Source organism: Nicotiana tabacum, chromosome 8, assembly GCF_000715075.1.
Source record: "Nicotiana tabacum cultivar K326 chromosome 8, ASM71507v2, whole genome shotgun sequence".
Lineage (NCBI taxonomy): Eukaryota > Viridiplantae > Streptophyta > Magnoliopsida > Solanales > Solanaceae > Nicotiana > Nicotiana tabacum.
The window spans coordinates 150,739,591-150,755,325 of NC_134087.1; the positions used below are offsets into that span (position 1 = coordinate 150,739,591).

Genomic DNA, 15,735 nt, shown 5'->3' on the forward strand with positions numbered 1-15,735 from the left:
CGTATATTTGTATTATATATTTTTTATAATTACCGGGGATTGTGCCACGCGTACGTGTACACAATAAAATTGTCCATGTTATAGTTTTTATAAAAAATATATGTTCGAAATTTAAAAATAAAATCAGGAACATCATCACCCTTTTTATTTAGATAATGAACTGCACACCTCGTGTTATATGAAATTATTTTAACATCCTTGAAAAAAAAAATCCTTTTCTTAAATATTCGCTCGAAATTGCGCGTACGCATAATCCGAATTTGCTTTTAAAAATATAATCAGGGTACGCGAACGCATCCCTAATTGTGTAAAATTTTTGTAATAATATTATGGATTTTCCACAAAATTGTTTATTATATCTACACATTTTTTATATGAAATTCCTGTAAAATTCATATTTTAGGGGATGCCTTTAAATTCTTAAAAGAATTCACAATTTATTAAGTATTGCTCGTTGACTATAATTTCCGAGAATTAATTATGTTCATCCACACTATTCAAATTCGAAGAAAAGAAAAATATGATTTTTAACAAATACAACATACATATGATGTCGAAGAATGAATTGCATATGAAACTAACAAAAATGATTTATGAAGGGAAGAAATACTTTTTGAAGAATTTTTATTATTTTTATTTAGTGCAAATTCTATTTCTAATTACCATTGATATAAAGTGTTGCAATTTGTTTTTGTACATCTCATCTTATTTTTCATATACTCATTTTAATCTAATGGGCGAAGTTATTTTGATTAATTATGCTTATGATTGAGTTGGGATAGATATATATAATCAAACCAATTTGATTCTCAATCTATATGAATTATTACTAAGCATTATCTTTCACATTGTATAAGTTCCTAGGCCCTTTATTATTAGGAAAGAAAACAAATCTTCTTGTTGACTTAATAAAAAGATATTGCATACAATATTACTCATCATATTTGACATTGTGAACATAGCGGATTATACTAACGCGTCTTTCAACTATTGATTATAACACAACCAAGGTTGTGCCAAAAGATAGCAAATTGCAACCAACATCATCTAGCTTTCAACAACAACTAACTTACTAACAAAATAAACCAATAGCGTATTTTTCCTTGATATTTCCATATTATACTATACCTAGCTAACAATACCATAAAGTGTAAATAAAAGCCAACTTTCTGCCATGCTTCCTATTTACACAACTCAAAGATAACTAAACTAATGAAATTTTGACATGGATAACACTATTATAAAGTTTTATATGAATTTCAAAATAAGACAATTAACTTGTAGCCATCGAGTCGAACTCACTACTGGTTAACCAACATGAAACCAAAGCTGAAATTATTAACTAAAGAACTTAAATGAATAGAAGATAGTATTACAATTCAAACTTTATTTATTTGTCATGTTGAATCTCTTTCCAACATAGAATTTAAGAGATATGTACCTGAAAATGAAGGTAGAAGAAGTAAATTTTCAGCAGTTGCAGCAGTAACAAAACCAGCAGAATATACCAATAACACAGCAAGTCTGAACAAGACCCGTTAACCCAGATGAATAGTGACAGACACTTGAGGGAAAGATTTCAGATTCAGACTGAATAATATCCACAAAAAAAATAAACAACAGACAGATTCTAGAAGGATAACATTTTTTCAGATTTTCAGTTTCTTCCTGTTTCGGATTCCTATTTCTGATTTTTTTTCTGTTTCTGTTTTCTTCTCTTCTTTCCTTTCTGTCTGAAAGCCCTCCTCTTCAGTTTTAAAATCTAATCCTTAAAACTTATTCCTTTCTCTTTACAATCTGACCTTAAACTCTGATTTTTCCTCCTCAATTTCGCACTCTTTTTTTCTCTCTTTAAAATCTACTCAAGTCTGTCCCTTAAATCAGTCCAGCTCCCTGTATTTATACAGGGCTGGTCCTATACTCTTTTAGTGCTTCTTGGACCCTTTTCTCCTTTTAAAATCAAAAAGTTTCCATTAAAACTACTTTTGAATACTTTAAATCCTATTGAGTGCTATTATCCTGTTTTTCAGCAGCCCATTACCCTTTGTTTCCCACTATCCTATTAAATTAAAACCATTAACAAACCACTTTCAGCCCACTATTATGTCACATTACCCTTACTGTTTTATCCCAGAAAATGTCCCAGATTTCCTACTGTAATTACTGTTATTACTGCCTTAAATTCAGAATCTAACAATAAAGATTTTAAAATCTGTTTAAGCAGCTATAACCAATCCTAAAGTTTTGGACTGAATCCTAACTAAGAATGTAACCTTCTAACACAATTACATCTAATCAACATTTGTAAAATTACACTGAATTCAGAACTAACATCATAACAACATATCAATGAAATCATTATAACAATTCAGACTGGACTTAAACATTGAATCAAGATCAAACATACACAGGAGCATTGTCAATATACTGACAATGCCCTGTTCAGAAAATAATATATACACACCATTGAAAAACTTTCTGAATTATTAAACGAGAATCAATTAATTGGGAAGAACTAATTGACTGAGTTCAATGACAATAAACAATTCCAAACAGATAAACAGGGTATTACAAACAGCATTAATGGCAATAAGAATTTACAAAACAACTAATCGACGAACTTAATCGAGTCGATTACACATATTATGAACATTCATAAACAACAGAAACAATAGTATAATTCTGATCAAATAGACGAGTATGAGACAGTATAACAGAATTGACTAGAAAATCATGAAAAATTAAACAGACTAATGAAACAAACATAGAATACATGTAGAATACACATAAGAAACAGAAAAAATACCTTTGAATCCTTCAATTTTATTCCGACTCGGACTCAACTTGGATTCGGACTTTGTTTGAAATCAAACAGACCTTAGTCGAAGTATTTTCCACTGAAAATACTTCGACTAAGGTCGATTAAACCTCAATCTTTATTTAATTTGGACAGAATCCAAAAGTCTGGTATTTCTAGGTTTTTTTTGAAGATTCGATTTGGGACTTAACCATTTCTGGTCAGATTCGAGGGGGACCAAATACGACACAAGGGTGAGGGTAACCTAGGGGTCATTTGGTGTCAATTTAGAATAGATCTGAGTTTGTTCTTGTTTGGTCCGAATCTTCAAAAGAAGATTCGAGAAGCTCGGAAGTGATTCGATCCAAACAAGCAACAAATCCATACCTAGGGTGGTTAGGGGAAGCTATGATGTCGATTTGGGGCTGTTAGGTTTAGATCTGAGTTTGGGCTGTGGGGGGGGGGGGGTAATTTGATTTGGGCCTGGATTTTAATCCAGGTCCAATTTTTATTTACAACTTATTTTATTTTATTATTTATCATTAAAAAATCCTTAATAAAATTATAAAACAATTTTAACCTTACACAAAATATTAATTACTTTATAACAACTATTTAACACATAGTCAAAACATTAATCATACAGTAACATATTTAAAAATAGAACGAATGCATATTTTTTGTGATTTTATTTAAATTATCTTTCAAATGCATAATTAAATCCTATATGCATGCAACATGTATTTTATTTTAATTTTCATTTTATTATGACAAAGTAAACATTTACGGACATAACACAAATATTTAACACCACGCAAATTCAAGAATTACACAGTAAAAGAAATTTATTTTATTTTTTGATTTATTTTGGAGTAGTTTTCGTAAGGCAAAAATCACGTGCTCACAAGACGGACTCAATCTCGTCGTCTTTTATGTCATTGCCCTTTACTGCGCACGTATAGGCAGTGACGTGTTCGTTGGGATCTGAGGTCCCGTTGTATTTTGGGAGTTCTGACATTCTAAACTTCTTTGGAATGGGTTTTAGGGCTGCTTCCGCTGGAAATGGCCGCTGCACGAACTTCTTCGAATCTACACCTTTCAGGATCGGGGGCGCGCCCGGGATTTGGTCGACTCTGAAGTTGTAGGTTTCAACCTCTTTTTCGTTAGCTGCTATCATTTTCTTGCCTGACTCGATCCTTCTGGTGAGGTCCTCGAGCATTTTTATGACGGCGAGATCGGTTACCATTCCGTTATTGCTCGATCTCTCTAGTACTTGTTCGGCCGGAGGAGTAACTCTCAATCCTACCGTGCTAGGAGTTTTTGGGTAGCTTTGCAGCTGAGCGATAGCCAGCTGTTGTGCCTGCAATATTTTAAAAATAACGTGAAGGATAATTTCCCTTTCTTCCCGAGCCAGGGTTTTTTGGGCTTCCTGTTGGTCGCCATGTTGTATACTCTCGTCGGTGTGTGAGGTTTCATCGACCTGCTGTACGTCTTGCGAACCCGCGTCCGCTGGAATCGGTCCTAGTGCATTATTAGGGTTCTGTGGTGGCGCGCCGACAATTGGAACAACCACCCCGTTTTCCCCATGATTTTTGAGGTTGTTATTCTCAACTCTGTTCAATAAGCCAGACATTTTGACCCTGAAATCGGAGATCTTGGACAAGAAAAAGTGTGAAAGATAACTTGCGTTGTGTAATGAAAACAGTAAGAAAATAATCACTATTATTTTTAGCCCCATGGTGGGCGCCAAACTGTTTATCGTGAAAATGGTAATGACAATTAAATTTGTTAATGTGACTCTAAAAATACGTGATCTATTTTTATGCTAGTTGTGTAAGCAATTGATGCTATATGTATGAAGTTAAAAGATGAAATGCAAACTGAAATGGAGCTATAATCAAACGAGGGGGGGGGGGGTTAGCTATTCGAGCCTCAGACTGGCCGATGAGGGGCCTCGAGGTCGATGCCTGAGCTCGAGCTTGAGCTATCGGGGACAACCAAGGAAGGGCTAATAGTTAGAATATAATTAATAGAGGCTCTTTATGGCCAAAGACAAACGATAAATGAAGAACAAGTATGAATGTAATAAATGAAAGTGGTAATCTCGGGCGAGTAAGTTAGAGAGAAAAGAGAGGGTTGTTATTTTCCTTATGTAGAATAGTTGGAGAAACATCAGGTCCCTTACAAATGGTGAGGATCCCCTTTATATAGGAGGGGAATCCTAACATAGTACAAAATGCATTAATTGTAAAGATATGGAGATGAGCGGCTAGACATGACACCCTGGTATTGGTTCTGGGCAGGTTCTAGGCAGACCAGCTTTGTCAGACGTAGCCGCGTGTCTTGGGAACTCCCCATTTGATTCTATCCTCGATCAGTATTCTCTTCAGGTCGGGCCTCGACGAGCTCCGAAGGGGGGAACTTGGTCATAGCTACGCGTCCTCGGGGCCTCGAGGTGTTCTTCTGAAGTGACTTAACAGCAAGAAATTAGACCCTCTAATTTCGCCGCATACAGTATTGGTGTGGGAAAAATTGACCTAAAAATGTCCTAATTGTATCACATGCTCCCATTTGTAAACTATGGTTGTGAAACTTACTATTTTGGAGACTTATTAAATGAAGTAACTAATGGTTAGGTATTTGGTATTGTCTACGTGATCTCTTTGTTGGTCAATTTTCAAGTTATGCATTCTCTTTAAATCATGGGTGAGTTGGGTAGAAAGTGTTCAACAGGCTTGCTTGACAAGATTCACTCGGTTGAGCGCAGGCCGCGCTCCCTGAGTTTGGGGTGTGACAATGACCACGTCCTTACCCTCCCATTTACAGTCCGCTCGACTACGGGTAGGGTTTATTAATTAACGGAGCATATGTATCTCCATGTTTCCTCGCCTCGATCTTGTTGACTAGAGGCCTTCTCGACCTTGAAGTCATTCGCGATTGAGAAGCTCCTAGGTATGAAGCTCTTCATGGGGGGCTCTTGAGCTACCTTGGGAACGACCACCTCGGCATCTGCGATCGGGTGGGAAGATGAAGGGATGGCCCGTTGAGGCATTGACTTGGATGTTTTAGCCATTATAATCTGGAAAATATAGGTCTAAGGAAAATACAGAGATTTGAAGATAGAATGAAAATATGAAGGTTTGGGATAAAAGTTCAAAGAAGAAGTATGAAGATAAAGATATAAAGGCTCAATGAACAATGTAAGAAGATCTGGAGAATTTAAAAGCCGTTAGAGTGATCGAAGGTAAAGTCTAGAATCAGAAAGTGGAAGAAATGAAGAGGGTTGAAGCTTTTATAGGGGAAAATGCAATCAATGCGCGACTTTCATATTCAAAGACAGCCAGCCGATAACCAACACGTGTCCGAAGTTAGAACGACGCGACTGATGGGACTTTTCGATTTACCCGCCATCTCAGTTATAACTTACTAGGGAAGAAACCAGGGTTCATCTATTCGTTTCCCATTGTTCCAGCAAACCTACTCTTCGGAAAACGAGGAGACTATCTGTATACGGGTAAAATGGGGGACAATGCATACTCCGATTTCCCGGTGAAGAAGACGGAAGAAGGGCACGGGCACACGAGGTTGAAATCGAGGATGGGAGTCTTTCGTACCGAGACCCATGAAAGGTGAACGATGTGCTCATCATCGGGCATGATAAAGCAATGCTCCTCGGACCCAAAACGAGCTCTAAGACTTCGGGAAATATGGCAAACGATTATGCATGACTAACAGAGGGCCGCAATATCCGTACCTAATAGGATATCACGGTGTAGATCTCGCCTGATGTCCGTTACAAATCAGTAATTAACAAGAAAGGAAGATTTTTATCTTTTTTAGACTTGTACTAGGAATGAAACTCTCCTACTATATAAGAGGAAGTCTTTCTTTGATAACACATATTCTAAGACGCAAATCAAGGCAATACAAATTTATTTTTCTGCTTTCTAACTATTGCAAAGTTCTTACTTTACTGTTTATTTTTCATTCACAATTGGCTTTGAACCAAAGATCCGATCGAGGGCAAAACTACTGTTCGACCTAAGTTCGAGCTGGGTCGTAATATTACAATTGGTTTGATTATTCATTTTGTTTTTAAATCGTTTATCTAATATTCTTGATTATTTGTATTGAAGCAATCCACATATCGTTAAAACCGCGTATAAATTTAATTGTTATCCGTTTTAAGGGTAAACAATCATCATATGGTATCATTTCGCATATAATGTCTTCACATTATTTCATCAATTTTTTTTTCGAAATTAGGTTCAAATTTGTTGATCCAAATAATTACCGGATCATAATTCATAAATCCTTCCAAATAATACCTGAAATCCCAGGTATAGTTACTGAGGTCGTCACTACTACTACTACTATTTGAGGTGAAACTTTCAGAATTTAAAACTTCAGGGGTCTAAGTAAAGATACCCTCCTTTATGCTTATCTTTTTTTCCAGCCTTGCACTTGGGGCAGCCAATAGAGGTAAGAATCTGAACTTCACGGGTCTAAGTGAAATTACCCTTTCCCAAAATAAAATAAAAAACATGGGAGTTATTGAAAATCCTTTTCAGTTTCAGAAATAGTCCAACGCGTTTCCTCCTCCTAGAAGAAGCAGTACAACTCTACCCAGACGACCATCTCCTAGATCTCCCTCTCATCATTCTAAGTCTTTATCAAAATGGTACTAGCTTCTTCTTCAATTTCATAAGATTCTCTTCGTTTTGATTTACTTTTTTCACAAGTTCAAGAATTACTATAACGCATGGAGAAACTTGCCTCAGTTTACTGTTTAATACAATTTCTGCTAATACCCTTTTGGAGTTCTCTAATACTGCTTGGATGTTATTAATCCTTCTTTTTTTTCCTTTTGATTTTTTTGCAGACTTATTTAGAAGAAAGATCAACGGTAATGATTCTAGCCTTTTTGAATGTCCTTTTCTTTGAATATTTTTATTTATGTTTATGTGGAGGTGTTGATCTTTTGTTGGTAGCTTTCTTTGTTTGAGGTAAAAGGAAATAGATTGTTGTTGGAAAGGACCCAAAGGTGGAGCTAGGATTTCAACTTTATGAGTTTCTGAAATTTAGAAGATAACTTCAAGTAACTGAATTCTAAATTTAATGTTTGTACATATTTACCTGGGTGTATAATTACGACCCTAGCAATAATTAATAATTATGCACCGCTTTTCAATAGACTCTTAATGAATTTCTTAATACTAATACAATTAGTGGGTTCAGTCGAACTCGTATTTGGGTTTCTAGCTCCTCCCCTGAACGAAACCGGAGACGAAGAGAGGTGGGAAGAGGGGGGGGGGGTTCTAGCACTTGAAAAGAAAAGAAAAAGAAAGTTCGTTTCAGCTTATAATTAGGTAGAAATACATGAAGAGCTTTCACAAGGGGTGAAACGCCGCTGTTATTTCCTTTTTTACTTTCTTCCGTAACTGCAATCTATATGAAAACATCCTGAGCTGTGGTTGTTTTCATTTGTGATAGAAGCATAGAGCTCTTTTGAGCTGTTGATCTGATTGGAAAATCAGATTATGTCACTAGGAAAAGAAACATGTCCGGTTTATGATTTGTCAACTAAAAGGGAACAAAAATACAAGATTAAAAACGGGAAAGATAGTTTATGCTGGAAGGTGGTCTTACCCAGCTACTTCATTTTCTTGTGTTTGTTCCCCTTCATGTTTATGTTTTTCGACGTGCCGATACTCCCTAAGTTGTATGGGTAATTTAAAAAAAGTAATCTATCATATTACATTAAGGTTTCAATTAGATAGTTTAGCTATAGGTCTTCAGACCTCTTTTTTCTTCTTTTTTGAGAATCTTGTGCTATGTGAAAATTTTCATATATCTCAAGGAACCCAAGCTCTGATGCCGTGCCACTCCACCTGGTTATTTCTCTTTTCGAAAAATCTGTAGTATGACGTGCTGTAAAGCTAGTCAAGTGGGTGTTAAATATTAATCAAACACCATGCTCTAGAGAGTAATATAAGTTGTTGACAACACATTAATCTAAGCATGGAGCAAGTCTTTTATCTCCAATTAGCACTTCAAACATAACCGCCGATGATCCTCTGATGACACATAAGAACTTGCTTCCAACTCTCTGATTCTCATCCCTTATCTTCATCATCCTTCTCCAAATGTATCTCCCTTTTGTCCTCTCTAACAGTATATGTTGGCTATGAAATGGTCACTTTCTTAGTGCTGTCCTTTCCATTTATAAAATTTACCCTTATCAAAAAGAAAATCCGCTATGATGGCAGTATATGGTGCCAAAAAACATTTTGTTGAACCAACAAGTTCTAAATCCTGCGACTTATATAGCCTCTCCTCTTGTGTTTTCTTATGCATTGCGTTTAAATACTTGGGAAAGTAAATTAAAATTGTAAGTTTTCTTTACCTTTTCTTTAGAAGAATGAGATTGAAAAACAAAACAACCTGGTCTAGAAAGAATAAAGTGTGGTTAGATGGGATGTGGTGTCTAAATGCAGACAATTCAGATATCTAACTTAGTATTCCAGGAGAACGACATGATACAAACAACATTAATTACGCCTCAGTCCCAAACAAAGTTGGGGTTGGCAAGATGAATCCTCACTTTTTTCCTTAAGCTTAGCTCATATCATCATCATGCCAAAATAAAATATATATAATAGTAATAATAATAAGAAACATAGTAATATTTATGCCTATTCCTAACTAGTAAGTATTACATATATGAATCTTTTTCTTCCATTGTGCCAAATCTTTAGCTAAGTGTGTACTAATTCCAAGGATTTGTAGATCTTTCGAGACAACTTCCTTACATGTGATTTTAGGTCTACCTCGCCCCTTTCTAATACCTTCACTTACAATAGTTTCACACCTAAATACCAGTGCCTCTGTACGGCGGCGCAAGATATGATCAAACCATCTCAAGCGACCTTCTCTTATTTTATCCTCAATGCATGCTACTTGAACCTTTTGGCGAATGTGGTCATTTTTTATCTTTTCTAATCTTTTATGGCCATACATCCATCTTAGCACAGTATCTCTGCAACACTCATCTTATGAATATGTTAGACTTTAGTAGCCTAATATACACTATCATATCATATTGCGATTTTATAACTGTTCTATAGTATTTACCTTTCTCTTTGGTAGGCATCCTTCTATCACACTACACTCCATTAGTACTTTTCGATTTCATCCATCCGATTTTAATCCTATGGGTAACATCTTCATCTATTATGCCATTCTCTCGAAACAACAAACCTATGTATTTAAATTATTTGCATTTTGGCACCACAATCCCATCTAGTCTCACCTTAACTTCGTTCTTCTCATGCTGACTAAACTTACAATGCATGTATTCAGTCTTACTTCTATTTATTCTATAGCTTAGTCTCCAAGGCGCTTCTCCATATCTCAAGCTTTTGGTTGACAACCTCACTAGTTTTGTCAATTAACACAATGTCATCAACAAATAAGATACACTATGGGACCTCATCTTGTACTGTGTTGGTTAGCTCATCCATCAAACTAGGGTAAGCAAGTAGGGGCTCAATGCCGAACCATGGTATAAACCCTTTATTTTAGGGAACCTTCTGTATCTCCTACTACTATTCTCACGCTAGTGATGGCTCTTTGATACATATCCTTTATGGCATTTATATAACAGAAAAGGGTCGGATATACGCCTTTACTTTTTTTTATTGTTCAATCGTGTCTCTTGTTATACTTTCAGTTCATATAATACCTTTACCGTTCATCAAAGTTCTACATTTACCCATGTTTTAAAGGACATGACACATGGCATTGTCTGAGTGAAAGAACCAACCCATAATTAAGAAAACCCAACCAGACTCGGTTACCCATACCTGCCCGACCCTTCTCCCTCAATTAAAACATGTCAAATGAATCCCCTCGTAAAGGACTGACTTGGTTATTATGAATTCCTTTCTTCTCCTTCCCGCACCAAAGGACCTTCCGTAACACTCTATCATATGCTTTCTCTAGATCAATAAATACCATGGATAGATCTTTCTTCCTTTCGTGATAAATTTTCATCAATCTTCATAGCAAGAATATGGCTTCCGTTATAGATCTACCGGGCATAAATCCAAACTGGTTCTCTGTCACTCTTGTCGTATTTATCCGTCTACGCTTTATCACTCTTTCCCAGAGTTTCATCATTTGAGTTATGAGTTTAGTGCCACATAGTTCGCACAACTTTGAATATCTCCATTATTTTTATAAATTGGTATCAGGGTACTCTTTCTCCACTTTTTGGGCATCCTACCACTTCTTAGTATAGCATTAAATAGCTTTGTGAATGTGAGTCATTCTACTCCGATCTCTACCAGGCACTTCCAGACCTCTATATAGATGCTATCTGGACCACAAGCTTTGCGAATCTTCATATTTTTTTATGGCATCCTTTACCTCTATCGACCTAATTCTATGAGTGTAGCTAAATTTTCTATCGCACACAGACGTCTAAAGGTCTACAATGCTATTCTCTTGGTTCGAGTTGAACAATTGATATAACATATAGATCTGAATTGCACCCAAGGGTGGTTTAGGGGTCTGATATGAAAACCATGAGATTTCGGGTTCAGATTTTCGTGGAGGCAAAAAACACTAGGTGATTTTCTTCCCATGCCTGAGCCATTGCGGGTAGAGTTACTTGGTAATTGTGCTGATGGGAGGGTAGCAGGTATCTGATGGAATAGTCGAGGTAAGCGCAAGCTAGCCCAGATACCACTTTCATCACAAAAAGAAAAGAATTAAATAGATGTATCGAGAAAGAAATATGCTATAGAAAGATAGCTGGCTGGACACTGTGTGATATTGGATATGTGCTTGATACTACTCCATCTCTGATCTTAGTCTGTATCACTCACCTGAATTATGGCGTCCTGCAGGCAAGCCTTTACAGAGGTGCATCACGGAGAGAGAAACCCAGAGGACGTAATCAGGGGTTAACTCAACAGAAAAGGCAAGAAATAAGAGAGGCTTTTGAGCTTTTTGATACAGACAACTCTGGTAGTAAAATAAACCTCAAGGAGATCCATACTAGATGTGGTTATTGATATTTAAACTTCTTTCTGACTGTGTTAATTTTTTGCAACTTATTTAGGAACCATTGATGCCAAAGAGCTCAATGTTGCTATGAGGTTTGTGATAATTTCTTGCTTTGGTTACAACGTCCTCGATATCTATTAAATAACCTTCTTTGACTTTTTGATAATTCTACTTTCTCCCACATTCTCATGGTCTGTGGTATCTTTCCTGCTTCATTTTATTGATAAATAAAACTAATATGCTTTTTTTTTTAAGGGCCCTGGGTTTTGAAGCAACTGAAGAGGTATTTATATGCTAGTTCTATATTCAACTGTATCGTTCTGTTTAACAGCACATTTCATACAGTAGAAGTCTAGAAGATACGGAATGACAACAATATCTGTACTTGTTTCTGAAGCGTATAATTTGAATTATGTGATTCAATACTTTACTTTTTGTCCTATTACAGATAGCAGTTTTCTTGCTTTATTATTGCTGACTGAAAGATTCTATGATTTTTGAATTTGTGTTTGGTTCTTTTGGTTTTTCATGTTCAAGTTGCATATTTATGCAGGTTTTTTTTGTTTCCTCTTTTGCCGTCGATGCTCCTATACCCTGCATGTAATGGCCTCCTCTATATTTTGATTTGTAACTTTCCCCAGCATTATCTTTTTGCTGATATTTCAGTAAAAGCTAATCTTTACTTATCAAAAAAGGTTTGCATACCCTGCAATGATTAACATAAATTTCTTTCATCTTTCATTCTTTTTCCTGTTTGGACACGTTGAGCTTATTTTAAGGGTGTGCTCTTTCCATTGCTACACTAAGCCGGATTCTTAGTAGATGTCTTGTGTGGCTATCAAATAATGAATTACTAGTGACTGTTTAGCAGCTCTTCCACTTTGTACATCATGATTGTCAAAGTAGACAGCCTGGTTACAAATTTCAGAGTGATTTTGATCTTGAAACATAAATTGAGTTGCATTATTTTGTGTTTATCTGTGCTGAAGTGATGCCAAAGATCTTTAGGTAGTTGCACTGAAGGATGTGCAGCTTATTGTTTTGATCCAGGGAAATAAAGGAATCTATAGATTATTGAAAAGGATTTTTTATTTTTATTTTCATTTTGTATTTTTGTTTGCTCTGTATTCCTAGCCTATAACATGTTGGCTGATCCCACCGGCAAAATCTCGAAGATTTGGACTGTAGGTGCCTGTATCACTATTTTAACATTTCTAATATTATTTGATTACTCATTCACTTGTTATTTGACGCGTCATTTTGCGAATAAGTTCATCATTTACTCTCTCTCTCTCTCTCGCTCTCATTTTGTTAATTTGGAGCCTTTCCATCGTGTCATATTGTCTATTTCTGGCTTAAAAACTTGATTTTAGTTTTTCTTCTTCTTGTCAGGTCTTCTCGTATGTGTTAGTGCACTTATGATCTCTGTGTTTGTTATTCCAGGAGATCAATCGAATGATTGCAGAAGTTGACAAGGATGGCAGTGGTGCAATTGATTTTGATGAATTTGTGCACATGATGACTGCCAAGTTTGGAGAAAGGGATACTAAAGAGGAGCTCAAGAAAGCATTCGACGTTATTGATCAAGATAAAAATGTGCCTGCTTTTTCTTGCCCTCCTGCTTTCTGCTTATTTGGTTGTCTTCCTGACAGTTCTGTTATTGGTTACTAATCATCAGATAATTTAAATGCAGGGGAAGATCTCTTTTGCAGACATTCAAAGAATCGCCGATGAGTTGGGGGAGCGATTTACTGACAGAGAAATCCAGGAAATGATAGAAGCGGCAGATCAAGATCGTAAGTTAGGCTTTATTATCTAGTTTTCCTCTTTATGCTTTAGTGCTTTACTTGTTTCAATATATGTTGGTATTTAAGATATTTTACTGGTGGAGCTTTCTGAAAAGACCTAGCTAATCCAAAAACTGTTATACCCAAATTCCAAAAATTGACATCTTAATATATATTACCACTTGTTTAAGATAATATAACAGACGTACTAAGAAGAAAGTCTTATCTTTTCCAAACCTTAGTTGTTGACCTTGTCTAATGTTTGTCTTCCCCTGAGTTTCTCTTAGCTACAAATACATTAAGATTTTATATTGTTTGTATATGTTACTGTTACTAACTCTGAAACAGATGCTGTATACTAATACCATGAAATCTTTGAGAGTCCCTTTTACATTAAAATTCTAATCTTAGGACATTGTACTTTATTTTTTTCGAGATAAATATTCAGTTAGCTGTTGAATTGTTGATTGGTTTAATGTTTCACAAACTATCTTGAAATTAACTCATCAAGTTGATGATAAAATCCATGGGGGTTCCAGTGGACATTATGCCTTCGGTCACATAAACTATAGCATGTGATGCGATTGAGGGATCTGAACACATTTCAATAATAGCATAGCTATATGATAACAGTAAACAAGGTCAATGTTGTTGAAATATGTTGCAGGACTACTTATCTCCAGGCAGTTCCACTTGGTAAAATCTTACTGGCTGATTAGTGAACCTCACAACTCTTGTACTGGTCATCGACACCCCATGACTTAGATTATATGTACGGAAAAGGGCCAAATATATCCCTGTACTAGCAGAAAAGGTTTAAATGTACCCCTCGTTATACTTTGAGTCCAAATATAGCCTTGTCATTATATTATTAGTTCAAATATACCTCTTTCCGTTAAGTTTGTCTAAAGTGGACATTCAATCCTACGTGACACTGACATTTGTTGAGGTGGATGCCACATGACTTGCCACCTCAGCACCCCTAACTCATTTTAGCCCTCCCTTCTATTTTTTCCAACACTAAAATTTCCTTCCCCTCCACCACTATTGCTATCATTACCCCTACCATGAAAAATATTGTATTTTAAATTTTAGTTTTTATATATGGATTAGGGGCACTGAGGTGGCATGCAATGCAACATCCACCTCATTAAATATCAGTGCACGTAAGATTGGATGTTCACCTTGGACAATTCTCTTTGGGTGTTGCTGAATTTGACTATAACTCACAGTTCTGCACCGCTCTGTCTCTCCCCTTGGTTGGGAGGGAGGGAGGGGATGTTCTAATTTTTTTTTTCCGTTTCCCCTGAATCTGTTGCTGCATGTTACGGAATATATTGAGGAACTCTTGGCTGTAAATATTGCAGGTGATGGAGAGGTTAATGTTGATGACTTCATGAGGATGATGAGGAGAACTAACTTTGGGCATTAAGTATTGCTACACCTGGGACATTTGAGGCAATTCTGTTGTTATAATATGGTGTTACAGTTTCAGTAAATATGATTTCGATGTACTAGAGAATGGTCAAAACAGCTGAATTAGAGAACCAGTACCCAGGGTCTCCGCTAGTTAATGGAATATGTATTATTCAAGTTTGTGGTAATAAGGATTTCTCGTTTGTAAACAGCTAAGCTAATATGGTCTCAAGTCAGTTTGGTCGATTACATAAATTATCAATTATCACTATTCATTTTGCTTCAGTTGACCCTTTTCACTCACTGCTAAAAAACTGTCAAAAACTGTCCACAGTATACTAACCGAAATCGGTCGGAAGAGGAAATCGACTGAAATCGATCGGAAATACATAAATTGGTTGCAAAAGTCAAATAATTTTTTTTACATAAAGATACCGACCACCATCAGTCGGAAAAAGTGGTCCCACAATAAAAAAACACTGCTATGTCTGACACATGAAAATTTTGACCGATGTTGGTTGGAAAATGGTCAATCTTTGACCAAAACCTGGTTAGACTTGCATATTATCTACCAAAAAAAGTTTAATTAAATTTTTTTAAGAATACCGACTGAAATCGGTTGGAAAATTTAATTTATTTTTTTATGCCCAGTGTCAATTGTTT

General features: G+C 35.9%; 1 protein-coding gene across 1 annotated transcript; it reads left to right on the forward strand.

Annotated features, from left to right (window-relative positions):
• Window positions 1–7,340: 7,340 nt before the first annotated feature.
• On the forward strand, window positions 7,341–15,357 carry LOC107795230 (putative calcium-binding protein CML13). Its single transcript, XM_016617824.2, has 8 exons — window positions 7,341–7,478; window positions 7,680–7,703; window positions 11,710–11,830; window positions 11,925–11,961; window positions 12,125–12,152; window positions 13,313–13,465; window positions 13,563–13,665; window positions 15,024–15,357. Exons 1-8 carry the CDS (start codon window positions 7,476–7,478, stop codon window positions 15,086–15,088), a joined length of 534 nt encoding a protein of 177 aa, XP_016473310.1. The 5' UTR covers window positions 7,341–7,475; the 3' UTR covers window positions 15,089–15,357.
• The last annotated feature ends 378 nt before the right edge of the window (window positions 15,358–15,735 follow it).